Raw genomic sequence first — 27,927 nt, forward strand, 5'->3', positions numbered from 1 at the left:
TTCCCCGTTTTTCCCCATTTCCCCCCGTTTTTCCCCGTTTTTTCCATTTTCCCCCCATTTTTTCCCATTTCCCCCCATTTTTCCCATTTCCCCGTTTTTCCGTTTTTCCCCGTTTTTCCCCCATTTCCCCCCCAAATTCCCATTTTTTCCCATTTCCCCCGTTTTTCCCCCAAATTCCCATTTTTTCCCATTTTCCCATTTTTTCCCCGTTTTTTCCCATTTCCCCCTGTTTTTCCCCCCGTTTTCCCCCCAAATTCCCATTTCCCCCCGTTTTTCCCCATGTTTCTCCCGTTTTTCCCATTTTTCCCTGTTTTTCCATTTCCCCCCGTCTTTCCCCCATTCCCCCCAAATTCCCGTTTTTCCCATTTATTGCCCATTTCCCCCGTTTTTCCCATTTTTCCCCCATTTCCCCCATTTTTTCCCTTTTCCCCATTTTTTCCCCACTTCCCTTTCTCCGCCCTGTTTTCCCCGTTTTTCCCCGTTTTTCCCCGTTTTTCCATTTTTCCCCATTTCCCCCCCGTTTTCCTCCTGTTCTTCCCCCTATTTTTCCCCCATTTTCCCCCATTTTTCCCATTTCCCCCGTTTTTCCCGTTTTTCCATTTCCCCCTGTTTTTCCCCCATTTTTCCCCCCAAATTCTCATTTTTCCCCATTTTTCCCATTTTCCCTCGGGGTTTTTTTTTCCGTTTTCCCCCTGTTTTTTCCCTGTTTTTCCCATTTTCCCCCTGGTTTTTCCCTGTTTTTCCCATTTTTTCCCGTTTTTCTCATTTCCCCCCGTTTTTCCCCCATTTTTCCCCCCGTTTTTCCCATTTCCCCCTGTTTTTCCCCGTTTTTTCCCATTTATTTCCCATTTCCCCCGTTTTCCCCCCATTTTTTCCCATTTCCCCCCATTTTTTTCCCATTTCCCCCCATTTTTTCCCATTTTTTCCCTGTTTTTCCCCATTTTTCCTCGTTCCGCCCCGTTTTTCCCCGTTTTCCTCCCGTTTTCCCCCCGTTTTTCCCCCATTTTTCCCCCCAAATTCCCATTTTTTCCCATTTTTCCCATTTCCCCCCGTTTTCCCCTCCTTTTCCCCCATTTTCCCCCCATTTTTCTCCCCGTTTTCCCCCCATTTTTCCCGTTTTTCCCGTTTTCCCCCCGTTTTTCCCCCATTTTTCCCTCCCAAATTCCCATTTTTTGCCATTTTTTCCCTTTTCCCCCCTGTTTTTCCCCTGTTTTTCCCTTTTTTCCCATTTCCCCCCGTTTTTCCCCGTTTCCCCCCGTTTTTCCCGTTTCCCCCGTTTTCCCCCGTTTTTCCCGTTTTCCCCTCCTTTCCCCCCGTTTTTCCCGTTTTCCCCCGTTTTTCCCGTTTTTTCCCATTTTCCCCCCGTTTTCCCCCGTTTTTCCCCCCGTTTTCCCCTGTTTTTTCCCATTTCCCCCCATTTTCCCCCCGTTTTTCCTGTTTTTCCCCGTTTTCCCCGTTTTCCCCTGTTTTTCCCATTTTCCCCGTTTTTCCCGTTTCCCCCCGTTTTTCCCATTTTCCCCCCGTTTTTCCCGTTTCCCCCCATTTTCCCCCCGTTTTCCCCATTTCCCCCCGTTTTTCCCCCATTTTCCCCCGTTTCCCCCCCGTTTTTTCCCCCATTTTTCCCCCCAAATTCCCATTTTTTCCCGTTCTTCCCCCCCTTTTCCCCCGTTTTTCCCATTTTTCCCGTTTTTCCCCCGTTTTCCCCCGTTTTCCCCCGTTTTTCCTGTTTTTCCCGTTTTTCCCGTTTCCCCCCGTTTCCCCCCGTTTTTCCCCTGTTTTCCCCCGTTTTCCCCCGTTTTTCCCGTTTTTCCCGTTTCCCCCCGTTTTCCCCGTTTTTTTCCATTTTTCCCGTTTTTCTCCCGTTTTCCCTCCGTTTTCCCCCGTTTTTCCCCCCCGTTTTTCCCATTTTCCCCCTTTTTCCCCCCCGTTTTTCCCCCGTTTTTCCCATTTTTCCGTTTTTCCCCCATTTTCCCCCGTTTTTCCCCTGTTTCCCCCTGTTTTCCCCCCGTTTTTCCCCCGTTTTCCCCCGTTTTTCCCGTTTCTCCCAAATTCCCGTTTTTTTTCCCGTTTCCCCCCGTTTTTTCCCGTTTTCCCCCGTTTTCCCCCCGTTTCCCCCCCCCCCACCTGTCGACGAAGAGCACGACGAGGCCGCCCCTCCCCCGCAGCGGGGCCAGCGCCCCCCGGAGCCACCGAACCTTCTGCCCCCCCCCGGGGCTGCGCGAGACGTCACCCCCGCGCCAGCGCCGGCCCAGACCCAGCGTCTGAACGGGAACAACAGCCGGGAACGGCAACAGGCGGAAACAACAACAGGCGGAAACGACAACAGGAACACATGGGAACAACAACGGGAACAACAACGGGAACAATGGGAACAGCCGGAAATGACAGCCGGAAACCACAACGGGAACAGCCGGAATGACAAGGGGCGGAATGACAACAGGCGGAAACGACAGCCGGAAATGACAACGGGAACAACAACGGGAACAGCCGGAACGACAGCCGGAAACCACAACGGGAACAGCCGGAAACAACAGGCGGAAATGACAATGGGAACAATGGGAAACAACAGGCGGAAACAACAACGGGAACAACAGGAACAGCCGGAAACGACAGTCAGAAACGACAATGGGAACAACGGGAACAGCCGGAATGACAACGGGAACAACGGGAACAACGGGAACAACGGGAACAGCCAGAAACGACAGCCGGAATGACAACGGGAACAGCCGGAATGACAACAGACAGAAATGACAACGGGAACAACGGGAACAGCCGGAAACAACAGGCGGAAATGACAACAGGAACAGCCGGAATGACAACGGGAACAGCCGGAAAAAACAGGCGGAATGACAACGGGAACAACGGGAACAGCCGGAAATGACAACGGGAACATATGGGAACAGCCGGAATGACAACAGGCGGAAACCACAACGGGAACAACGGGAACAGCCGGAAACAACAGGCGGAAATGACAACAGGAACAGCCGGAATGACAACGGGAACAGCCGGAAAAAACAGGCGGAATGACAACGGGAACAACGGGAACAGCCGGAAATGACAACGGGAACATATGGGAACAGCCGGAATGACAACAGGAACATATGGGAACAGCCAGAAACAACAGGCGGAACGACAGCCAGAATGACAACAGCCGGAAACAACAGGCGGAAATGACAATGGGAACAACGGGGGGGGGGGGAACAACCGGAAACAACAGCCGGAAATGACAGGAACAGCCGGAAACAACATCAGGAACATATGGGAACAGCCGGAAACAACAGGTGGAAATGACAGGAACAGCCAGAAACGACAACGGGAACAACGGGAAACAACAGCCGGAAACGACAGCCGGAAACAACAGGTGGAAATGACAACGGGAACAGCGGGAACAGCCGGAAACAACAGCCGGGGAACGACGGGAAAACAACGGGAAACGAACAACAACGGGAAACAGGAAACAATGGGAAACAACAACGGGAAACAACAACGGGGAACGACAATGGGGAACAACAGGAAACAACGGGAAAACAACAACAACGGGAAACGGGAACAGGAAACAGGAACAGGAAACGGGAACAGGAAACGGGAACAGGAAATGGGAAATGGGAAACAACAACGGGAAACGGGAACAGGAAATGGGAAATGGAAATGGGAAACAACAACGGGAAACGGGAACAGGAAACGGGAACAGGAAATGGGAAATGGAAATGGGAAATGGAAAACAACAACGGGAAACAACAACGGGAAACGACATCGGAGTTGAAAAAAGGGAGCGACAGCAGCGGAGTGGGGGGAGGGGAAGAAGGGGGAGGGGAGGAAGGGGGAGGGGGAAAGGAGAAAAAAACGGGAAAAAAAAAGAGGGAAAAAACCAAAATCGATCATTAAAATTAAAAAAAAAAGGAAAAAAAAATCGTTTAAAAAACCCCGGGAAATTTAAAATAAAAACAGGAAAAAAATTCCGTGGGGAGGGAGGAGAGGAGGGGGAGGGTTCCGGGGGGTGTCCCCTCCCCCCCAGCCCCTCCCCAGCCCCTCCCCCAGCCCCTCCCCGGCCCCTCCCCCAGCCCCTCCCCCAAGCCCCTCCCCCAGCCCCTCCCCCAGCCCCTCCCCCATCCCCTCCCCCAGCCCCTCCCCAGCCCCTCCCCCACCTGCAGGCTGTAGTTGAAGGCCTGGGCCGAGCGCAGGAAGCGCCGGTAGCCGTCCGTGGCCTCCGTGGCCACCGTCAGCACCAGGAGCGGCTCTGAGGGACACGGAGAGCGCGGTGACCACCACAGGTGACCCCTGACCCCTCACAGTGACCATGAGAGTGACCACTGACCCCTCACAGTGACCCCTGACCCCTCACTGACCCCTCAGTGACCTCTGACCCTTCACTGACCCCTCAGTGACCTCTGACCCTTCACTGACCCCTCACGGTGACCCCTGACCCCTCACTGACCCCTCACGGTGACCCCTGACCCCTCCTGGTGACCCCTGACCCCTCACAGTGACCATTGACCCCTCACAGTGACCCCTCACAGTGACCTCTGACCCCCCACTGACCCCTCACAGTGACCCCTGACCCCTCACTGACCCCTCCTGGTGACCTCTGACCCCTCACAGTGACCCCTGACCCCTCATGGTGACCATTGACTCCTCACTGACCCCTCACAGTGACCCCTGACCCCTCATGGTGACCCCTGACCCCTCACTGACCCCTCACAGTGACCCCTGACCCCTCACTGACCTCTGACCCCTCACTGACCCCTCCTGGTGACCCCTGACCCCTCAGTGACCCCTCACAGTGACCCCTCAGAGTGACCCCTGACCCCTCACTGACCCCTCAGAGTGACCATTGACCCCTCACTGACCCCTCACAGTGACCCCTGACCCCTCAGAGTGACCCCTGACCCCTCAGTGACCCCTCAGTGACCCCTCACAGTGACCATTGACCCCTCACTGACCCCTCACAGTGACCACTGACCCCTCAGTGACCCCTCAGTGACCCCTCAGTGACCCCTCACAGTGACCCCTGACCCCTCACTGACCCCTCATGGTGACCCCTGACCCCTCACAGTGACCATTGACCCCTCACTGACCCCTCAGAGTGACCCCTGACCCCTCAGTGACCCCTCACAGTGACCATTGACCCCTCACTGACCCCTCACAGTGACCCCTGACCCCTCACTGACCCCTCACAGTGACCCCTGACCTCTCACTGACCCCTCACAGTGACCCCTGACCTCTCACTGACCTCTGACCCCTCACTGACCCCTCCTGGTGACCCCTGACCCCTCACTGACCCCTCACAGTGACCCCTGACCCCTCACTGACCTCTGACCCCTCACTGACCCCTCCTGGTGACCCCTGACCCCTCAGTGACCCCTCAGAGTGACCCCTCACTGACCCCTCACGGTGACCCCTGACCCCTCCTGGTGACCCCTGACCCCTCACTGACCCCTCCCCGCGCGCCCCCCCCGCCCTCACTCACCGTTCCCGGGCAGGGTCCCGGTGGTCCCGGTGCCGGTCCCGGGGGTGATTTCGGGGCTGGTTTGGGGGGTCCCGGTGCCGGTTCCGGGGGTGATTTCGGGGCAGTTTTGGGGGGTCCCGGTGCCGGTCCCGGGGGTGATTTCGGGGCAGGTTTGGGGGGTCCCGGTGCCGGTTCCGGGGGTGATTTCGGGGCAGGTTTGGGGGGTCCCGGTGCCGGTCCCGGGGGTGATTTCGGGGCAGTTTTGGGGGGTCCCGGTGCCGGTTCTGGGGGTGATTTCGGGGCAGGTTTGGGGGGTCCCGGTGCCGGTTCTGGGGGTGATTTCGGGGCAGGTTTGGGGGGTCCCGGGGGGGCTCCCCAGCACCAGCAGCACCAGCGGCAGCACCAGCGCGGCCATGGCGCGGGGGGGCGTGGCTTACAGCGCGGGGCGTGGCCTCCCGCCGCGCCTCAGCCAATCCCCGCCCGCCGCTCCGCCCCTTCCACCAATCAGCGCCGAGGGGCGTGGCCAGGGGGCGGGACTGCCACGTTGCCAGGAGCGTTTAATAAAAGGGGGCGTGGCCTCCTCAGGGGAGGGCGCCGCGCTCAAGATGGCGGCGGGCGGGAAGGGGCGGGGCTCGCGCCGCGCTCAAGATGGCGGCCGAGGGGAGGTGAGGGCGGAAGTGACGTCAGAGAGGGCGGAAGTGAACGGCGGCCGACCGGAAGTCGCCTCATGATGGGCGAGAAGAAAACGTCGGGTGAGGGGGGGAGGGGGAGATTTTGGGGGGTCCCGGGGGGGTTTTGGGGGGTCCTGGGGGCGTTCGGGGGTCCCGGGTTCGGTTCGGGGGGTCCCGGGGCCGGTTCGGGGGTCTCGGGGCCGGTTCGGGGGTCCCGGGGGGGTTTTGGGGGGTCCCGGGCTCGGTTCGGGGGTCCCGGGCCCGGTTCGGGGGTCCCGGGGCTCTTTTTGGGGGTCCCGGGGCCCGTTTGGGGGTCCCGGGTTCGGTTCGGGGGTCCCGGGGGGGTTTTGGGGGTCCCGGGCTCGGTTCGGGGGTCCCGGGGCCGGTTTGGGGGTCCCGGGGGGGGTCCCGGGGGGGTTTTGGGGGTCCCGGGGCTCTTTTTGGGGGTCCCGGGCCCGGTTCGGGGGTCCCGGGGGGGTTTCGGGGGTCCCGGGGCCAGTTTGGAGGTCCCGGGGCCGGTTTGGGGGTCCCGGGCCCGGTTCGGGGGTCCCGGGGGGGTTTTGGGGGTCCCGGGCCCGGTTCGGGGGGTCCCGGGTTCGGTTCGGGGGTCCCGGGTTCAGTTCGGTGGTCCCGGGGCTCTTTTTGGGGGTCCCGGGTTCGGTTCGGGGGGTCCCGGGTTCAGTTCGGTGGTCCCGGGGCTCTTTTTGGGGGTCCCGGGGCCGGTTCGGGGGGTCCCGGGGCTCTTTTTGGGGGTCCCGGGGGGATTTTGGGGGTCCCGGGGGGATTTTGGGGGTCCCGGGGCTCTTTTGGGGGTCCCGGGCCCGGTTCGGGGGTCCCGGGGGGGTTCGGGGAATCCTGGGGCCCGTTTGGGGGTCCTGGGCTCGGATCGGGGGTCCCGGGGTCGGTTCGGGGGTCCCGGGCCCGGTTCGGGGGTCCCGGGCCCGGTTTGGGGGTCCCGGGCCCGGTTTGGGGGTCCTGGGGCCGGTTCGGGGGTCCCGGGGCCGGTTTGGGGGGTCCCGGGGTCGGTTCGGGGGTCCCGGGGCCGGTTTGGGGGGTCCCGGGCTCGGTTCGGGGGGTCCCGGGGGGGTTTTGGGGGTCCCGGGCCCGGTTCGGGGGGTCCCGGGGTCGGTTCGGGGGTCCCGGGGCCGGTTTTGGGGGTCCCGGGCTCGGTTCGGGGGTCCCGGGGCCGGTTTGGGGGTCCCGGGGTCGGTTCGGGGGTCTCGGGCCCGGTTCGGGGGGTCCCGGGGCCGGTTCGGGGGTCCCGGGTTCGGTTCGGGGGTCCCGGGTTCGGTTCGGGGGTCCCGGGGCCGGTTTGGGGGTCCCGGGGCCGGTTCGGGGGTCTCGGGGGGGTTTTGGGGGTCCCGGGGGGGTTCGGGGGGTCCCGGGGCCGGTTTGGGGGTCCCGGGCTCGGTTCGGGGGTCCCGGGGGGGTTTTGGGGGTCCCGGGGTTTCAGTGAATTCTCTTTATTTTGGGTGGAATTCTCGGGTTTTTGGGTGGAATTCTCGGGTTTTTTGTGGTTTTTTTTCTGGGATTTCGGGGTTTTTTGGGATCCCCTTTATTTGGCGGGTGGTCCCACTGACCCCCCTCGCCCCCCCTGCCCATCCCGAGGGTCCTGGAAGGGATCAGGGAGCTCCAGGACCCTCCGGATTTCAGGGAAATTCTCTATTTTTTGTGGAATTCTCGGTTTTTTTCTGGGATTTCGGGGTTTTTTGGGATCCCCTTTTTTTGGGGGGTGGTCCCACTGACCCCCCTGGTCCCCCCCGTGTCCAGCCCGCGTTCCCGAGGGGGCTCCGCGGCGGGTCCTGGAAGGGATCAGAAGCTCCCGATTCCGGAGAATTCTCTTTATTTTGGGTGGAATTCTCGGGTTTTTGGGTGGAATTCTCGGGTTTTTTATGGAATTCTCGGGGTTTTTTTTTGGATTTTCGGGTTTTTTGTGGGAGTTTTGGGTTTTTTTCTGGAATTCTCGGGTTTTTTGGGATCCCCTTTATTTGGGGGGGGGTCCCACTGACTCCCCTGCCCCCCCCCTGTCCAGCCCGAGGGTCCTGGAAGGGATCAGGGAGCTCCCGATTCCAGTGAATTCTCTTTATTTTGGGTGGAATTCTCGGGTTTTTGGGTGGAATTCTCGGGTTTTTTCTGGGATTTCGGGGTTTTTTGGGATCCCCTTTTTTAGGGGGGTGGTCCCAGTGACCCCCCTGGCCCCCCCTGCCCATCCCGAGGGTCCTGGAAGGGACCAGAGGCTCCCGATTTTGGGGAATTCCCTTTTTTTATGGGATTTTCGGGGTTTTTTTGTGGAATTTTCGGGTTTTTGGGTGGAATTCTCGGGCTTTTTCTGGAATTCTCGGGTTTTTTGTGGGATTTTCGTGGGATTTTGGGGTTTTTTGGGATCCCCTTTTTTTGGGGGTTGGTCCCACTGACCCCCCTCTCCCCCCTGCCCATCCCGAGGGTCCTGGAAGGGATCAGGGAGCTCCGGGACCCTCCGGATTTCAGGGAAATTCTCAATTTTGGGTGGAATTTTCGGGTTTTTTCTGGGATTTCGGGGTTTTTTGGGATCCCCTTTATTTGGGGGTTGGTCCCACTGACCCCCCTGGTCCCCCCTGCCCATCCCGAGGGTCCTGGAAGGGATCAGAGGCTCCCGATTTTGGGGCAATTCCCGTTTTTTTTGCGGAATTCTCTTTATTTTTTGTGGAATTCTCGGGTTTTTTCTGGGATTTCGGGGTTTTTTGGGATCCCCTTTATTTGGGGGGTGGTCCCAGTGACCCCCCTGGCCCCCCCTGCCCATCCCGAGGGTCCTGGAAGGGATCAGGGAGCTCCGGGACCCTCCGGATTTCAGGGAAATTCTCAATTTTGGGTGGAATTCTCGGGTTTTTGGGTGGAATTCTCGGGTTTTTTTGGGATTTTCGGGGTTTTTTGGGATCCCCTTTTTTTGGGGGGTGGTCCCAGTGACCCCCTCACCCCCCCTGCCCATCCCGAGGGTCCTGGAAGGGATCAGAGGCTCCCGATTTTGGGGAATTCCCTTTTTTTAATGGGATTTTCGGGGTTTTTTTGTGGAATTTTCGGGTTTTTGGGTGGAATTCTCGTTTTTTTTCTGGAATTCTCGGGTTTTTAATGGGATTTTCGTGGGATTTCGGGGTTTTTTGGGATCCCCTTTATTTGGGGGGTGGTCCCACTGACCCCCCTGGTCCCCCCTGCCCATCCCGAGGGTCCTGGAAGGGATCAGGGAGCTCCCGATTCCGGAGAATTCTCTTTATTTTGGGTGGAATTCTCGGGTTTTTGGGTGGAATTCTCGGGTTTTTTATGGAATTCTCGGGGTTTTTTTTTGGATTTTCGGGTTTTTTGTGGGAGTTTTGGTTTTTTTTCTGGAATTTTCAGGTTTTTTGGGATCCCCTTTTTTTGGGGGGTGGTCCCAGTGACCCCCCTGGTCCCCCCTGCCCATCCCGAGGGTCCTGGAAGGGATCAGGGAGCTCCGGGATCCTCCGGATTTTGGGGAATTCTCGGGTTTTTGGGTGGAATTCTCTTTATTTTGGGTGGAATTCTCGGGTTTTTGGGTGGAATTCTCGGGTTTTTGGGTGGAATTCTCGGGTTTTTTCTGGGATTTCGGGGTTTTTTGGGATCCCCTGTTTTAGGGGGGTGGTCCCAGTGACCCCCCTGGTCCCCCCTGCCCATCCCGAGGGTCCTGGAAGGGATCAGAGGCTCCCGATTTTGGGGAATTCCCTTTTTTTATGGGATTTTCGGGGTTTTTTTGTGGAATTTTCCGGTTTTTGGGTGGAATTCTTGGGTTTTTTTGGGATTTCGGGGTTTTTTGGGATCCCCTTTTTTAGGGGGGTGGTCCCAGTGACCCCCCTGGTCCCCCCTGCCCATCCCGAGGGTCCTGGAAGGGATCAGGGAGCTCCGGGATCCTCCGGATTTTGGGGAATTCTCGGGTTTTTGGGTGGAATTCTCCTTATTTTGGGTGGAATTCTCGGGTTTTTTCTGGGATTTCGGGGTTTTTTGGGCTCCCCTTTTTTTGGGGGGTGGTCCCAGTGACCCCCCTCTCCCCCCCTGCCCATCCCGAGGGTCCTGGAAGGGATCAGAGGCTCCTGATTTGGGGGAATTCTCTTTATTTTGGGTGGAATTCTCGGGTTTTTGGGTGGAATTCTCGGGTTTTTTCTGGGATTTCGGGGTTTTTTGGGATCCCCTTTATTTGGGGGGTGGTCCCACTGACCCCCCTGTCCCCCCCGCCCATCCCGAGGGTCCTGGAAGGGATCAGAGGCTCCTGATTTGGGGGAATTCTCTTTATTTTGGGTGGAATTCTCGGGTTTTTGGGTGGAATTCTCGGGTTTTTTCTGGGATTTCGGGGTTTTTTGGGATCCCCTTTATTTGGGGGGTGGTCCCACTGACCCCCCTGTCCCCCCCGCCCATCCCGAGGGTCCTGGAAGGGATCAGAGGCTCCCGATTTTGGGGCAATTCCCATTTTTTTTGCGGAATTCTCTTTATTTTGGGTGCAATTCTCGGGTTTTTGGGTGGAATTCTCGGGTTTTTTCTGGGATTTCGGGGTTTTTTGGGATCCCCTTTATTTGGGGGGTGGTCCCAGTGACCCCCCTCGCCCCCCGTGTCCAGCCCGCGTTCCCGAGGGGGCTCCGCGGCGGGTCCTGGACGGGGCCACGCGGCAGCGGCGGCTGCACCGGCAGCTGGAGGCGCTGGAGAACGACAACTTCGGGGATGATCCCCAGGCGGGGCTGCCCCGGCCCGGGAAACGCCTCCCGCACTTCAGCGACAGCACCGAGACCGGTACCGGCACCGGGAGGGGATTTTGGGAGATTTTAGGGGGTCCTGGGGGGATTTGGGGGGATTTTGGGGGGTCCTGGGGGGGTTTGGGGGAGTTTGGGGGTCCCAGGGGGTCCCAGGAGGTGCTGGGGAATGGGGAATGGGAAATTTGGGGAGATTTTGGGAGGTCCTGGGGGGGATTTTGGGGGGTCCTGAGGGGATTTGGGGGGATTTTGGGGGCTCCTGGGGATTTTAGGGGGTCCTGGGGGAGTCTGGGGGGTCCTGGGGGGATTTGGGGGCATTTTGGGGGGTCCTGGGGGGGTTTGGGGGGATTTTGGGGGGTCCTGGGGGGATCTTGGGGGATTTTGGGGGGTCCTGGGGGGATTTTGGGGGGTCCTGGGGGGATTTTGGGGGTGTCCCAGGGGGGTCTCAGAGCCTCCCACACTTCAGCGACAGCACCGAGACCGGTACCGGCACCGGGGAGGGGATTTTGGGGGAGTTTGAGGGGTCCTGGGGGGGATTGGGAGTGTCCTGGGGGGGTTTGGGGGGATTTTGGGAGGTCCTGGGGGGATTTGGGGGAGTTTGGGGGTCCCAGGGGGTCCCAGGAGGTGCTGGGGAATGGGGAATGGGAAATTTGGGGAGATTTTGGGAGGTCCTGGGGGGGATTTTGGGGGGTCCTGAGGGGATTTGGGGGGATTTTGGGGGCTCCTGGGGATTTTAGGGGGTCCTGGGGGAGTCTGGGGGGTCCTGGGGGGATTTGGGGGCATTTTGGGGGGTCCTGGGGGGGTTTGGGGGGATTTTGGGGGGTCCTGGGGGATTTTGGGGGGTCCTGGGGGGGTTTGGGGGGATTTTGGGGGGTCCTGGGGGATTTTGGGGGGTCCTGGGGGGGGTCTCAGAGCCTCCCGCACTTCAGCGACAGCACCGAGACCGGTACCGGCACCGGGGGGGGGTTTGGGGGGTCCTGGGGGGGGATTTTGGGGGGTCCTGGGGGGATTTTGGGGGTGTCCCAGGGGGGTCTCAGAGCCTCCCGCACTTCAGCGACAGCACCGAGACCGGTACCGGCACCGGGAGGGGTCTGGGGGGGCCGGGGGGGGATTTTGAGGGGTCCTGGGGGATTTTGGGGGGTTTGGGGGGTCCTGGGGGGGGCTGGAGATAGAGGGGAACCGGGAATGGGGGATTTGGGGGTATTTTGGGGGGTCCTGGGGGGATTTTGGGGGGTCCTGGGGTGGTCCCGGGGGTCCTGGGGGGATTTTGGGGGGTCCCAGGGGGGTCTCAGAGCCTCCCGCACTTCAGCGACAGCACCGAGACCGGTACCGGCACCAGGAGGGGATTTTGGGGGAGTTTGGGGGGGTTTGGGGGGATTTTGGGGCGTCCTGGGGGGATTTGGGGGGATTTTGGGGGGTCCTGGGGGGATTTTGGGGGATTCTGGGGGGTCCTGGGGGGATTTTGGGGGGTCCCAGGGGGGTCTCAGAGCCTCCCGCACTTCAGCGACAGCACCGAGACCGGTACCGGCACCGGGAGGGGATTTTGGGGGAGTTTGGGGGGTCCTGGGGGGATTTTGGGGGGTCCTGGGGGGGTTTGGGGGGATTTTCGGGGGTCCTGGGGGGGATTGAAGGGGTCCCAGGGGATTTTAGGGGGTCCTGGGGGGAGTTTGGGGGGATTTTGGGGGGTCCTGGGGGGATTTGGGGAGATTTTAGGGGGTCCCAGGGGGGTCTCGGAGCCTCCCGCGCTTCAGCGACAGCACCAAGACCGGTACCGGCACCGGGGGGGGATTTTGGGGGAGTTTGGGGGGTCCTGGGGGAGATTTTGGGGGGTCCTGGGGGAGTCTGGGGGGTCCCGGGGGGATTTGGGGAGATTTTGGGGGGTCCCAGGGGGTCTCAGAGCCTCCCGCACTTCAGCGACAGCACCGAGACCGGTACCGGCACCGGGGAGGGGTCCTGGGGGGTCCGGGGGGGGATTTTGGGGGGTCCTGAGGGGATTTGGGGGGATTTTGGGGGGGATTTTGGGGGGTCCTGGGGGATTTTGGGGGGTCCTGGGGGCATCTTGGGGGATTTTGGGGGGTCCTGGGGGGATCTTGGGGGATTTTGGGGGGTCCTGGGGGGATTTTGGGGGGTCCTGGGGGGATTTTGGGGGTGTCCCAGGGGGGTCTCAGAGCCTCCCACACTTCAGCGACAGCACCGAGACCGGTACCGGCACCGGGGAGGGGATTTTGGGGGAGTTTGAGGGGTCCTGGGGGGGATTGGGAGTGTCCTGGGGGGGTTTGGGGGGATTTTGGGAGGTCCTGGGGGGATTTGGGGGAGTTTGGGGGTCCCAGGGGGTCCCAGGAGGTGCTGGGGAATGGGGAATGGGAAATTTGGGGAGATTTTGGGAGGTCCTGGGGGGGATTTTGGGGGGTCCTGAGGGGATTTGGGGGGATTTTGGGGGCTCCTGGGGATTTTAGGGGGTCCTGGGGGAGTCTGGGGGGTCCTGGGGGGATTTGGGGGGATTTTGGGGGGTCCTGGGGGGATTTTGGGGAAGTTTGGGGGGTTTTGGGGGCATTTTGGGGGGTCCTGGGGGGGTTTGGGGGGACCTGGGGGGTCCCGGGGGGTCTCAGAGCCTCCCGCACTTCAGCGACAGCACCGAGACCGGTACCGGACCGGGGAGGGGTCTGGGGGGTCCGGGGGGGGATTTTGGGGGGTCCTGGGGGGATTTTGGGGGGGTCCTGGGGGGGATTGAAGGGGTTTGGGGGGACTTTAGGGGGTCCTGGGGGGGATTTTGGGGGGTCCTGGAGGGATTTTGGGGGGTCCTGGGGGCATCTTGGGGGATTTTGGGGGGTCCTGGGGGGATCTTGGGGGATTTTGGGGGGTCCTGGGGGGATTTTGGGGATTTTGGGGGGTCCTGGGGGGGATTGGAGGGGTCCCGGGGGGGTTTGGGGGGATTTTGGGGGGTCCTGGGGGATTTTGGGGGATCCCAGGGGGTCTCAGAGCCTCCCGCACTTCAGCGACAGCACCGAGACCGGTACCGGCACCGGGAGGGGTCCTGGGGGGGTCCTGAGGATACTGGGATGAACTGGGCTGTACTGGGAGGTCACTGGGCTGTACTGGGTCATACTGGGAGGTCACTGGGATGCACTGGGGGGTCACTGGGAGGCACTGTGATGTCAGTGGGCTGTACTGGGCTGTACTGGGAGTGACTGGGCTGTACTGGGTTATACTGGTCTGTACTGGGAGGTCTCTGGGAGGTCACTGGTCTGTACTGGGAGTGACTGGGTTATACTGGGAGGTCACTGGGAGGTCACTGGGCTGTACTGGTCTGTACTGGGAGTGACTGGTCTGTACTGGGAGGTCACTGGGAGGCACTGGGAGGTCACTGGGCCATACTGGTCTGTACTGGTCTGTACTGGTCTGTAGTGGTCTGTAGTGGTCTGTACTGGGTTATACTGGGTTATGCTGGGCTATACTGGTCTGTACTAGGTTATACTGGTCTGTACTGGGCTATACTGGGTTATACTGGTCTGTACTGGTCCGTACTGGTCTGTACTGGTCCATACTGGTCTGTACTGGTCTGTACTGGTCTGTACTGGTCTGTACGGGGTTATACTGGGTTATGCTGGTCTGCACTGGTCTGTACTGGTCTGTACTGGGTTATGCTGGTCTGTACTGGGTTATACTGAGTTATGCTGGTCTGTACTGGTCTGTACTGGGTTATACTGGTCTGTACTGGTCTGTACCGGGTTATACTGGTCTGTACTGGGTTATGCTGGTCTGTACTGGTCTGTACCGGTGTGTACTGGTCTGTACTGGTCTGTACTGGGTTATACTGGTTTATACTGGCAGTGACTGGTCTGTACTGGTCTGTACTGGTTTATACTGGGAGTGACTGGTCTGTACTGGTCTGTACTGGGTTATACTGGTCTGTACTGGTCCATACTGGTCTGTACTGGTCTGACTGGGCCGTGTTTCGGGGTCTCAGGGAAGAAGAAGAAGAAGACGAGGGGGGATCACTTCAAGCTCCGCTTCCGCAAGAACTTCCAGGCGCTGCTGGAGGAGCAGGTGCGGAATCCCGGGAATTCCGGGAATTTCGGGAATTTCCGGGGGGATCTGGGGGGAATTTGGGGGAAATTTGGGGAATTTGGGGGGATTTGGGGAATTTTGGGGGGATTTGGGGGGAATTTGGGAAAATCTGGGGGGGATTTGGGGGAAAATTTGGGGAATTTTGGGGGGATTTTGGGAATTTTGGGGAAAATTTTTGGAATTTTGGGGGGGATTTGGGGAATTCTGGGGGGATTTTGGGGGCATTTGGGGAATTTCGGGGGCATTTGGGGAATTTTGGGAATTTCGGGGGGATTTGGGGGGAATTCTGGGGGGATTTTGGGAATTTCAGGGGGATTTGGGGGGGATTTGGGGAATTTTTTTGGGATTTTGGGGGAAATTTTTTGGGATTTGGGGAATTTCGGGGGGATTTGGGGGGAATTTGGGAAAATCTGGGGGGGATTTGGAGGGATTTGGGGAAATTGGGTGGAATTTTGGGGATTTGGGGGGAATTGGGAGGGATTTTGGGGGGATTTCAGGGAATTTGGGGGATTTTGGGGGGATTTGGAAGGAATTTGGGGAAAATTCGGGGGGGATTTGGGATTTGGGGGGAAATTGGGTGGAATTTTGGGAGAATTTCATGGAATTGGGAGGGATTTGGGGTTTTGGGGCTGGATTTGGGGGTTTTGAGTGGATTTGGGAACTTTGGGGTTTTTATTTGGGGCTGGATTTGGAGCTGAATTTTGAATTTTGGGTTGGATTTGGGGTTGGACTCGGTGCTGAATTTTGGCTTGGATTTGGTGCTGAATTTTTGGCTGGATTTGAAGCTGAATTTCAGATTTTGGGTCTGGATTTGGTGCTGAATTTGGTGCTAAAATTTGGATTTTGGGTTGGATTTGGAGCTGAATTTCGGATTTGGGGCCAGATTTTGGGTTGGATTTGGAGCTGATTTTGTATTTTGGATTTGGTGCTGAAATTTGGATTTTGGGTTGGATTTGGAGCCGATTTTGTATTTTGGGCTCGATTTTGGGCTGAATTTGGTGCTGAAATTTGTATTTTGGGCTGGATTTTGAGCTGAAATTTGGATTTTGGGCTGAATTTGGTGCTGAAATTTGGATTTTGGGTTGGATTTGGAGCTGATTTTTTATTTTGGGCTGGATTTTGGGCTGAATTTGGTGCTGAAATTTGTATTTTGGGCTGGATTTTGGGCTGAATTTGGTGCTGAAATTTGGATTTTGGGCCGGATTTTGAGCTGAATTTTAGATTTTGGGGCCGGATTTGTGCCAGCCCCAATCCCCAAATTCCCAAATCCCCGGATCCCGCAGAACCTGAGCGCGGCCGAGGGCCCCAATTACGTCTCTGCCGGGGCCGCCCCGTCCCGGCTGCCCCAGCGCCACTTCTGCGCCGTCTGCGGCTTCCCCTCGGGGTACACCTGTGTCACCTGCGGGGCCAGGTACTGCTGCACCCGCTGCCTGGGCACACACCAGGACACCAGGTACGGGATGGAGCCGGAAATCTGGGAAAAAACCCCGGAAAAATGGGAAAAACGGCAAAAAAATGGAAAAAAACTCAAAAAAATGGGAAAAAGCATCATGGGAATGGGTTACCTGGGATTGGGGACACACCTGTGTCACCTGCGGGGCCAGGTACTGCTGCACCCCCTGCCTGGGCACACACCAGGACACCAGGTACGGGATGGAGCCGGAAAAGTGGGAAAAAACCCCGGAAAAATGGGAAAAACTGCAAAAAAATGGAAAAAAAACTCAAAAAATGGGAATAAGTGCCACGGGAATGGGTTACCTGGGATTGGGGACACACCTGTGGGGTCAGGTAGTGGTGTCCCCGCTGCCTGGGCACACACCAGGACACCAGGTATGGGATGGAGCTGGAAAAGTGGGGAAAAAAACGGGAAAAATGGGAAAAACGGCAAAAAAATGGGAAAAAAACTCAAAAAAATGGGAAAAAAACGGCAAAAAAATGAAAAAAAGGCTCAAAAAATGGGGAAAAAACTCAAAAAAATGGGAATAAACGGCACGGGAATGGGTTACCTGGGATTGGGGACACACCTGTGTCACCTGTGGGGCCAGGTACTGCTGCACCCGCTGCCTGGGCACACACCAGGACACCAGGTACGGGATGGAGCCGGAAAAGTGGGAAAAAACCCCGGAAAAATGGGAAAAACTGCAAAAAAATGGGAAAAAAACTCAAAAAAATGGGGAAAAAACCCAAAAAATGGGAATAAACATAATGGGAATGAGTTACCTGGGATTGGGGACACACCTGTGGGGTCAGGTACTGCTGCACCCCCTGCCTGGGCACACACCAGGACACCAGGTATGGGATGGAGCCGGAAAAAATGGGAAAAAAAACGGAAAAAATGGGAAAAACGGCAAAAAAATGGGAAAAACGGCAAAAAAATGGGAAAAAATCCAATGGGAATGGGTTACCTGAGAATGGGGACACACCTGTGGGGTCAGGTAGTGGTGTCCCCACTGCCTGGGCACGCACCAGGACACCAGGTACGGGATGGAGCCGGAAATCTGGGAAAAAACCCCGGAAAAATGGGAAAAACAGCGAAAAAATGGGAAAAAAACTCGAAAAAATGGGAAAAACAGCAAAAAAATGGGAAAAAAATCAAAAAATGGGAAAAGCAGCAAGAAAATAGGAAAAACAACAAAAAAAATGGGGAAAACAGAAAAAAAAAGGGAAAAACAGCAAAAAAATGTGAAATACAACTAAAAAACGGGAATAAAAACAGGAAAAATGGGGAAAAACGGTAAAAAAAATGGGAAAAACGGCAAAAGAATGGGAAAAAACGGGAAAAAAATGGGAAAAAACGGCAAAAAAATTGGAAAAAATCAAAAAATGGGAAAAACGTCAAAAAAATGGGAAAAAATCAAAAAAATGGGAAAAACAGCAAGAAAATAGGAAAAACAACAAAAAAAATGGGGAAAACAGAAAAAAAAGGGAAAAACAGCAAAAAAATGTGAAATACAACTAAAAAAATGGGAATAAAAACAGGAAAAATGGGGAAAAACGGTAAAAAAATGGGAAAAACAACCAAAACATGAGGAAAATGGCAAAAAAATGGGAAATACAACAAAAGAACTTCATAAAAATGGGAAAAAACAGCAAAAAAATGGGAAAAAAGCCACGGGAATGGGTTACCTGGGATTGGGGACACACCTGTGTCACCTGTGGGGTCAGGTAGTGGTGTCCCAACTGCCTGGGCACACACCAGGACACCAGGTACGGGATGGAGCCGGAAAAGTGGGAAAAAACCCCGGAGAAATGGGAAAAATGGCGAAAAAATGGGAAAAAAACTCAAAAAAAATGGGAAATAACCCGATGGGAATGGGTTACCTGGGATTGGGGACACACCTGTGTCACCTGTGGGGTCAGGTAGTGGTGTCCCAACTGCCTGGGCACACACCAGGACACCAGGTACGGGATGGAGCCGGAAAAGTGGGAAAAAAAACGGGAGAAATGGGAAAAACGGCAAAAAAATGGGAAAAAACGGCAAAAAAAATGGGAAAAAACAACAAAAAAAATGGAAAAAACGGCAAAGAAATGGGAAAAAAATCAAAAAACGGGAGAAATGGCAAAAAAATGGGAAAAACAGCAAGAAAATAGGAAAAACAACAAAAAAAATGGGGAAAACAGAAAAAAAATGGGAAAAACAGCAAAAAAATGTGAAATACAACTAAAAAAATGGGAATAAAAACAGGGAAAATGGGGAAAAACGGTAAAGAAATGGGAAGAACAACCAAAACATGGGGAAAATGGCAAAAAAATGGGAAATACAACAAAAGAACTTAATAAAAATGGGAAAAAACAGCAAAAAAATGGGAAAAAAGCCACGGGAATGGGTTACCTGGGATTGGGGACACACCTGTGGGGCCAGGTACTGCTGCACCCCCTGCCTGGGCACACACCAGGACACCAGGTACGGGATGGACACGGAGATCTGGGAAAAAACCCCGGAAAAATGGGAAAAACGGCAAAAAAATGGGAAAAAACAACAAAAAAATGGGAACAAATGCCACGGGAATGGGTTACCTGGGATTGGGGACACACCTGTGGGGTCAGGTAGTGGTGTCCCTGCTGCCTGGGCACACACCAGGACACCAGGTACGGGATGGAGCCGGGAAACTGGGAAAAAAACCCGGAAAAATGGGAAAAATGGCGAAAAAATGGGAAAAATACTCAAAAAAATGGGAAAAATACTCAAAAAAATGGGAAAAAACATCATGGGAATGGGTTACCTGAGAATGGGGACACACCTGTGGGGTCAGGTAGTGGTGTCCTCACTGCCTGGGCACACACCAGGACACCAGGTACAGGATGGAGCCGGAAAAGTGGGAAAAAAAACGGGAAAAATGGGAAAAACAGCAAAAAAATGGGAAAAATGGCAAAAAAATGGGAAAAAACGGCAAAAAAATGGGAAAAAATCCAATGGGAATGGGTTACCTGAGAATGGGGACACACCTGTGGGGTCAGGTAGTGGTGTCCCAACTGCCTGGGCACACACCAGGACACCAGGTACGGGATGGAGCTGGAAAAGTGGGAAAAAACCCCGGAAAAATGGGAAAAACGGCAAAAGAATGGGAAAAAACTCAAAAAAATGGGAAAAAAGCCACGGGAATGGGTTACCTGGGATTGGGGACACACCTGTGACACCTGTGGGGTCAGGTACTGCTGCACCCCCTGCCTGGGCACACACCAGGACACCAGGTACGGGATGGACACGGAGATCTGGGAAAAAACCCGGGAGAAATGGGAAAAACGGCAAAAAAATGGGAAAAATGGCAAAAAAATGGGAAAAAACCCAAAAAATGGAAAAAAACGCCCCGGGAATGGGTTACCTGAGAATGGGGACACACCTGTGGGGTCAGGTAGTGGTGTCCCCGCTGCCTGGGCACACACCAGGACACCAGGTACGGGATGGAGCCGGAAAAGTGGGAAAAAAACGGGAAAAATGGGAAAAATGGCAAAAAAATGGGAAAAAAACTCAAAAAAATGGGAAAAACGGCAAAAAAATGGGAAAAAAATCAAAAAAATGGGAAAAACGGCAAAAAAATGGGAAAAAAATCCAAAAAAAATGGGAAAAACGGCAAAAAAATGGGAAAAACAGCAAAAAAATGTGAAATACAATTAAAAAAATGGAATAAAAACAGGAAAAATGGGGAAAAACGGCAAAAAAATGGGAAAAAAACTTGAAAAGATGGGAAAAACGGCAAAAGAATGGGAAAAAACGGGAAAAAAATGGGAAAAAACGGCAAAAAAATGGGAAAAAAATCAAAAAATGGGAAAAACAGCAAGAAAATAGGAAAAACAACCAAAAAAATGGGGAAAAGAGAAAAAAAATGGGAAAAACAGCAAAAAAAAGTGAAATACAACTAAAAAACAGGAATAAAAACAGGAAAAATGGGGAAAAACGGTAAAAAAATGGGAAGAACAACCAAAACGTGGGGAAAATGGCAAAAAAATGGGAAATACAACAAAAGAACTTAATAAAAATGGGAAAAAACAGCAAAAAAATGGGAAAAAAGCCACGGGAATGGGTTAGCTGGGATTGGGGACACACCTGTGTCACCTGCGGGGCCAGGTACTGCTGCACCCGCTGCCTGGGCACGCACCAGGACACCAGGTACGGGATGGAGCCGGAAATCTGGGAAAAAACCCCGGAAAAATGGGAAAAACGGCAAAAAAATGGGAAAAAACAACCAAAAAATGGGAATAAATGCCACGGGAATGGGTTACCTGAGAATGGGGACACACCTGTGGGGTCAGGTAGTGGTGTCCTCACTGCCTGGGCACACACCAGGACACCAGGTACAGGATGGAGCCGGAAAAGTGGGGAAAAAAACGGGAAAAATGGGAAAAACTGCAAAAAAATGGGAAAAAAACTCAAAAAAATGGGAAAAAGCATCATGGGAATGGGTTACCTGAGAACGGGGACACACCTGTGGGGTCAGGTACTGCTGCACCCGCTGCCTGGGCACGCACCAGGACACCAGGTATGGGATGGAGCTGGAAAAGTGGGAAAAAACCCCGGAAAAATGGGAAAAACAACTAAAAAAATAGGGGAAACAGCAAAAAAATGGGAATAAAACCAGGAAAAATGGGAAAAACAACCAAAAAAATGGGAAAAACAACCAAAAAAATGGGAAAAATGGCGAAAAAATGGGGGGAAAACAAAACAAAATGGGAAAAAAACTAAAAAATAGGAAAAATGGCAAAAAAATGGGAAAAAAAGCTAAAAAATAGGAAAAATGGCCAAAAAATGGGAAAAATGGCAAAAAAATGGGGAAAAAAAACCCAAAAAATGAGAAAAGCAACCATAAAATAGGAAAAATGGCAAAAAAAAAAGGGAAAAAAAACTAAAAAAATGGGAAGAACAACCAAAAAATGGGAAAAAACCCGATGAGAATGGGTTACCTGGGATTGGGGACACACCTGTGTCACCTGTGGGGCCAGGTACTGCTGCACCCGCTGCCTGGGCACACACCAGGACACCAGGTACGGGATGGAGCCGGAAATCTGGGAAAAAACCCGGGAAAAATGGCAAAAACGGCAAAAAAATGGGAAAAATACTCAAAAAAATGGGAAAAAAACTCAAAAAAATGGGAAAAAACATCATGGGAATGGGTTACCTGGGATTGGGGACACACCTGTGACACCTGTGGGGTCAGGTACTGCTGCACCCCCTGCCTGGGCACACACCAGGACACCAGGTACGGGATGGACACGGAGATCTGGGAAAAAACCCGGGAGAAATGGGAAAAACGGCAAAAAAATGGGAAAAATGGCAAAAAAATGGGAAAAAACCCAAAAAATGGAAAAAAACGCCCCGGGAATGGGTTACCTGAGAATGGGGACACACCTGTGGGGTCAGGTAGTGGTGTCCCCGCTGCCTGGGCACACACCAGGACACCAGGTACGGGATGGAGCCGGAAAAGTGGGAAAAAAACGGGAAAAATGGGAAAAATGGCAAAAAAATGGGAAAAAAACTCAAAAAAATGGGAAAAACGGCAAAAAAATGGGAAAAAAATCAAAAAAATGGGAAAAACGGCAAAAAAATGGGAAAAAAATCCAAAAAAAATGGGAAAAACGGCAAAAAAATGGGAAAAACAGCAAAAAAATGTGAAATACAATTAAAAAAATGGAATAAAAACAGGAAAAATGGGGAAAAACGGCAAAAAAATGGGAAAAAAACTTGAAAAGATGGGAAAAACGGCAAAAGAATGGGAAAAAACGGGAAAAAAATGGGAAAAAACGGCAAAAAAATGGGAAAAAAATCAAAAAATGGGAAAAACAGCAAGAAAATAGGAAAAACAACCAAAAAAATGGGGAAAAGAGAAAAAAAATGGGAAAAACAGCAAAAAAAAGTGAAATACAACTAAAAAACAGGAATAAAAACAGGAAAAATGGGGAAAAACGGTAAAAAAATGGGAAGAACAACCAAAACGTGGGGAAAATGGCAAAAAAATGGGAAATACAACAAAAGAACTTAATAAAAATGGGAAAAAACAGCAAAAAAATGGGAAAAAAGCCACGGGAATGGGTTAGCTGGGATTGGGGACACACCTGTGTCACCTGCGGGGCCAGGTACTGCTGCACCCGCTGCCTGGGCACGCACCAGGACACCAGGTACGGGATGGAGCCGGAAATCTGGGAAAAAACCCCGGAAAAATGGGAAAAACGGCAAAAAAATGGGAAAAAACAACCAAAAAATGGGAATAAATGCCACGGGAATGGGTTACCTGAGAATGGGGACACACCTGTGGGGTCAGGTAGTGGTGTCCTCACTGCCTGGGCACACACCAGGACACCAGGTACAGGATGGAGCCGGAAAAGTGGGGAAAAAAACGGGAAAAATGGGAAAAACTGCAAAAAAATGGGAAAAAAACTCAAAAAAATGGGAAAAAGCATCATGGGAATGGGTTACCTGAGAACGGGGACACACCTGTGGGGTCAGGTACTGCTGCACCCGCTGCCTGGGCACGCACCAGGACACCAGGTATGGGATGGAGCTGGAAAAGTGGGAAAAAACCCCGGAAAAATGGGAAAAACAACTAAAAAAATAGGGGAAACAGCAAAAAAATGGGAATAAAACCAGGAAAAATGGGAAAAACAACCAAAAAAATGGGAAAAACAACCAAAAAAATGGGAAAAATGGCGAAAAAATGGGGGGAAAACAAAACAAAATGGGAAAAAAACTAAAAAATAGGAAAAATGGCAAAAAAATGGGAAAAAAAGCTAAAAAATAGGAAAAATGGCCAAAAAATGGGAAAAATGGCAAAAAAATGGGGAAAAAAAACCCAAAAAATGAGAAAAGCAACCATAAAATAGGAAAAATGGCAAAAAAAAAAGGGAAAAAAAACTAAAAAAATGGGAAGAACAACCAAAAAATGGGAAAAAACCCGATGAGAATGGGTTACCTGGGATTGGGGACACACCTGTGTCACCTGTGGGGCCAGGTACTGCTGCACCCGCTGCCTGGGCACACACCAGGACACCAGGTACGGGATGGAGCCGGAAATCTGGGAAAAAACCCGGGAAAAATGGCAAAAACGGCAAAAAAATGGGAAAAATACTCAAAAAAATGGGAAAAAAACTCAAAAAAATGGGAAAAAACATCATGGGAATGGGTTACCTGGGATTGGGGACACACCTGTGACACCTGTGGGGTCAGGTACTGCTGCACCCCCTGCCTGGGCACACACCAGGACACCAGGTACGGGATGGACACGGAGATCTGGGAAAAAACCCGGGAGAAATGGGAAAAACGGCAAAAAAATGGGAAAAATGGCAAAAAAATGGGAAAAAACCCAAAAAATGGAAAAAAACGCCCCGGGAATGGGTTACCTGAGAATGGGGACACACCTGTGGGGTCAGGTAGTGGTGTCCCCGCTGCCTGGGCACACACCAGGACACCAGGTACGGGATGGAGCCGGAAAAGTGGGAAAAAAACGGGAAAAATGGGAAAAATGGCAAAAAAATGGGAAAAAAACTCAAAAAAATGGGAAAAACGGCAAAAAAATGGGAAAAAAATCAAAAAAATGGGAAAAACGGCAAAAAAATGGGAAAAAAATCCAAAAAAAATGGGAAAAACGGCAAAAAAATGGGAAAAACAGCAAAAAAATGTGAAATACAATTAAAAAAATGGAATAAAAACAGGAAAAATGGGGAAAAACGGCAAAAAAATGGGAAAAAAACTTGAAAAGATGGGAAAAACGGCAAAAGAATGGGAAAAAACGGGAAAAAAATGGGAAAAAACGGCAAAAAAATGGGAAAAAAATCAAAAAATGGGAAAAACAGCAAGAAAATAGGAAAAACAACCAAAAAAATGGGGAAAAGAGAAAAAAAATGGGAAAAACAGCAAAAAAAAGTGAAATACAACTAAAAAACAGGAATAAAAACAGGAAAAATGGGGAAAAACGGTAAAAAAATGGGAAGAACAACCAAAACGTGGGGAAAATGGCAAAAAAATGGGAAATACAACAAAAGAACTTAATAAAAATGGGAAAAAACAGCAAAAAAATGGGAAAAAAGCCACGGGAATGGGTTAGCTGGGATTGGGGACACACCTGTGTCACCTGCGGGGCCAGGTACTGCTGCACCCGCTGCCTGGGCACGCACCAGGACACCAGGTACGGGATGGAGCCGGAAATCTGGGAAAAAACCCCGGAAAAATGGGAAAAACGGCAAAAAAATGGGAAAAAACAACCAAAAAATGGGAATAAATGCCACGGGAATGGGTTACCTGAGAATGGGGACACACCTGTGGGGTCAGGTAGTGGTGTCCTCACTGCCTGGGCACACACCAGGACACCAGGTACAGGATGGAGCCGGAAAAGTGGGGAAAAAAACGGGAAAAATGGGAAAAACTGCAAAAAAATGGGAAAAAAACTCAAAAAAATGGGAAAAAGCATCATGGGAATGGGTTACCTGAGAACGGGGACACACCTGTGGGGTCAGGTACTGCTGCACCCGCTGCCTGGGCACGCACCAGGACACCAGGTATGGGATGGAGCTGGAAAAGTGGGAAAAAACCCCGGAAAAATGGGAAAAACAACTAAAAAAATAGGGGAAACAGCAAAAAAATGGGAATAAAACCAGGAAAAATGGGAAAAACAACCAAAAAAATGGGAAAAACAACCAAAAAAATGGGAAAAATGGCGAAAAAATGGGGGGAAAACAAAACAAAATGGGAAAAAAACTAAAAAATAGGAAAAATGGCAAAAAAATGGGAAAAAAAGCTAAAAAATAGGAAAAATGGCCAAAAAATGGGAAAAATGGCAAAAAAATGGGGAAAAAAAACCCAAAAAATGAGAAAAGCAACCATAAAATAGGAAAAATGGCAAAAAAAAAAGGGAAAAAAAACTAAAAAAATGGGAAGAACAACCAAAAAATGGGAAAAAACCCGATGAGAATGGGTTACCTGGGATTGGGGACACACCTGTGTCACCTGTGGGGCCAGGTACTGCTGCACCCGCTGCCTGGGCACACACCAGGACACCAGGTACGGGATGGAGCCGGAAATCTGGGAAAAAACCCGGGAAAAATGGCAAAAACGGCAAAAAAATGGGAAAAATACTCAAAAAAATGGGAAAAAAACTCAAAAAAATGGGAAAAAACATCATGGGAATGGGTTACCTGGGATTGGGGACACACCTGTGACACCTGTGGGGTCAGGTACTGCTGCACCCCCTGCCTGGGCACACACCAGGACACCAGGTACGGGATGGACACGGAGATCTGGGAAAAAACCCGGGAGAAATGGGAAAAACGGCAAAAAAATGGGAAAAATGGCAAAAAAATGGGAAAAAACCCAAAAAATGGAAAAAAACGCCCCGGGAATGGGTTACCTGAGAATGGGGACACACCTGTGGGGTCAGGTAGTGGTGTCCCCGCTGCCTGGGCACACACCAGGACACCAGGTACGGGATGGAGCCGGAAAAGTGGGAAAAAAACGGGAAAAATGGGAAAAATGGCAAAAAAATGGGAAAAAAACTCAAAAAAATGGGAAAAACGGCAAAAAAATGGGAAAAAAATCAAAAAAATGGGAAAAACGGCAAAAAAATGGGAAAAAAATCCAAAAAAAATGGGAAAAACGGCAAAAAAATGGGAAAAACAGCAAAAAAATGTGAAATACAATTAAAAAAATGGAATAAAAACAGGAAAAATGGGGAAAAACGGCAAAAAAATGGGAAAAAAACTTGAAAAGATGGGAAAAACGGCAAAAGAATGGGAAAAAACGGGAAAAAAATGGGAAAAAACGGCAAAAAAATGGGAAAAAAATCAAAAAATGGGAAAAACAGCAAGAAAATAGGAAAAACAACCAAAAAAATGGGGAAAAGAGAAAAAAAATGGGAAAAACAGCAAAAAAAAGTGAAATACAACTAAAAAACAGGAATAAAAACAGGAAAAATGGGGAAAAACGGTAAAAAAATGGGAAGAACAACCAAAACGTGGGGAAAATGGCAAAAAAATGGGAAATACAACAAAAGAACTTAATAAAAATGGGAAAAAACAGCAAAAAAATGGGAAAAAAGCCACGGGAATGGGTTAGCTGGGATTGGGGACACACCTGTGTCACCTGCGGGGCCAGGTACTGCTGCACCCGCTGCCTGGGCACGCACCAGGACACCAGGTACGGGATGGAGCCGGAAATCTGGGAAAAAACCCCGGAAAAATGGGAAAAACGGCAAAAAAATGGGAAAAAACAACCAAAAAATGGGAATAAATGCCACGGGAATGGGTTACCTGAGAATGGGGACACACCTGTGGGGTCAGGTACTGCTGCACCCCCTGCCTGGGCACACACCAGGACACCAGGTACGGGATGGAGCCGGAAAAGTGGGAAAAAACCCCGGAAAAATGGGAAAAACGGCAAAAAAACGGGAAAAAACAACCAAAAAATGGGAAAAAAACTCAAAAAAATGGGAAATAACCGAATGGGAATGGGTTACCTGGGATTGGGGACACACCTGTGGGGCCAGGTACTGCTGCACCCCCTGCCTGGGCACACACCAGGACACCAGGTACGGGATGGAGCCGGAAAAGTGGGAAAAAAAACGGGAAAAATGGGAAAAACGGCAAAAAAATGGGAAAAAACGGCAAAAAAATGGGAAAAACGGCAAAAAAATGGGAAAAAACTACCAAAAAATGGGAAAAAACGGCAAAAAAATGGGAAAAAAATCAAAAAATGGGAAAAACAGCAAGAAAATAGGAAAAACAACAAAAAAAATGGGGAAAAGAGAAAAAAAATGGGAAAAACAGCAAAAAAATTTGAAATACAACTAAAAAATGGGAATAAAAACAGGAAAAATGGGGAAAAACGGTAAAAAAATGGGAAGAACAACCAAAACATGGGGAAAATGGCAAAAAAATGGGAAATACAACAAAAGAACTTAATAAAAATGGGAAAAAACAGCAAAAAAATGGGAAAAAAGCCACGGGAATGGGTTACCTGGGATTGGGAACACACCTGTGACACCCAGATCTTGTGGGGGGAGGGGTCACTCCCTGGTGACCCCCCCTGACCTCTGACCTTTCCCTCCCCCTCCCCCGCAGGTGCCTGAAGTGGACGGTGTGACCACGCCCACAAGATGGCTGCCGTGACACCACGGCAAAATGGCCGCCGCGTCCACGCCGTGTTTGATCCCGGGCTTAAAATGGCCGTCATGGCTCCACCCCCAAGATGGCTGCTGTGGCTCCACTCCCAAGATGGCTGCCATGGCTCCACCCCCAAGATGGCTGCCATGGCCACACCCCCAAGATGGCTGCCATGGTTACACCCCCAAGATGGCTGCCGTGGCCACACCCCCAAAATGGCTGCCATGGCCACACCCCCAAGATGGCTGCCATGGCTCCACCCCCAAGATGGCTGCCATGGTCACACCCCCAAAATGGCTGCCATGGCCACACCCCCAAGATGGCTGCCATGGCCCCACCCCCAAAATGGCTGCCATGGCCACACCCCCAAAATGGCTGCCATGGCTCCACCCTCAAGATGGCTGATGTCACCCCACCCCAAGATGGCTGACAT

The 27,927-nt window shown here is 52.4% G+C and overlaps 2 protein-coding genes across 2 annotated transcripts in view; one reads left to right on the forward strand and one right to left on the reverse strand.

Annotated features, from left to right (window-relative positions):
* Window positions 1-5,867, reverse strand: part of LOC131574066 (multifunctional procollagen lysine hydroxylase and glycosyltransferase LH3-like) — a 36,328-nt gene extending 30,461 nt beyond the window's left edge. Inside the window, 3 exon segments of the mRNA XM_058828451.1 lie at window positions 2,125-2,261; window positions 4,146-4,237; window positions 5,468-5,867. Coding sequence (XP_058684434.1) covers window positions 2,125-2,261; window positions 4,146-4,237; window positions 5,468-5,861 — 623 coding nt within the window. The 5' untranslated portion in view covers window positions 5,862-5,867.
* A 247-nt stretch (window positions 5,868-6,114) lies between these two features.
* Window positions 6,115-27,578, forward strand: ZNHIT1 (zinc finger HIT-type containing 1). The gene is made up of 6 exons (XM_058828452.1): window positions 6,115-6,198; window positions 10,714-10,884; window positions 14,812-14,891; window positions 16,196-16,323; window positions 24,855-24,896; window positions 27,453-27,578. The coding sequence occupies exons 1-6, from the start codon at window positions 6,174-6,176 to the stop codon at window positions 27,472-27,474; spliced, it is 468 nt and encodes a 155-aa protein (XP_058684435.1). The 5' UTR covers window positions 6,115-6,173; the 3' UTR covers window positions 27,475-27,578.
* Window positions 27,579-27,927: the final 349 nt, after the last annotated feature.

The sequence above is a fragment of the Poecile atricapillus genome (genome assembly GCF_030490865.1).
Source record: "Poecile atricapillus isolate bPoeAtr1 chromosome 36 unlocalized genomic scaffold, bPoeAtr1.hap1 SUPER_36_unloc_1, whole genome shotgun sequence".
NCBI classification, from domain to species: domain Eukaryota; kingdom Metazoa; phylum Chordata; class Aves; order Passeriformes; family Paridae; genus Poecile; species Poecile atricapillus.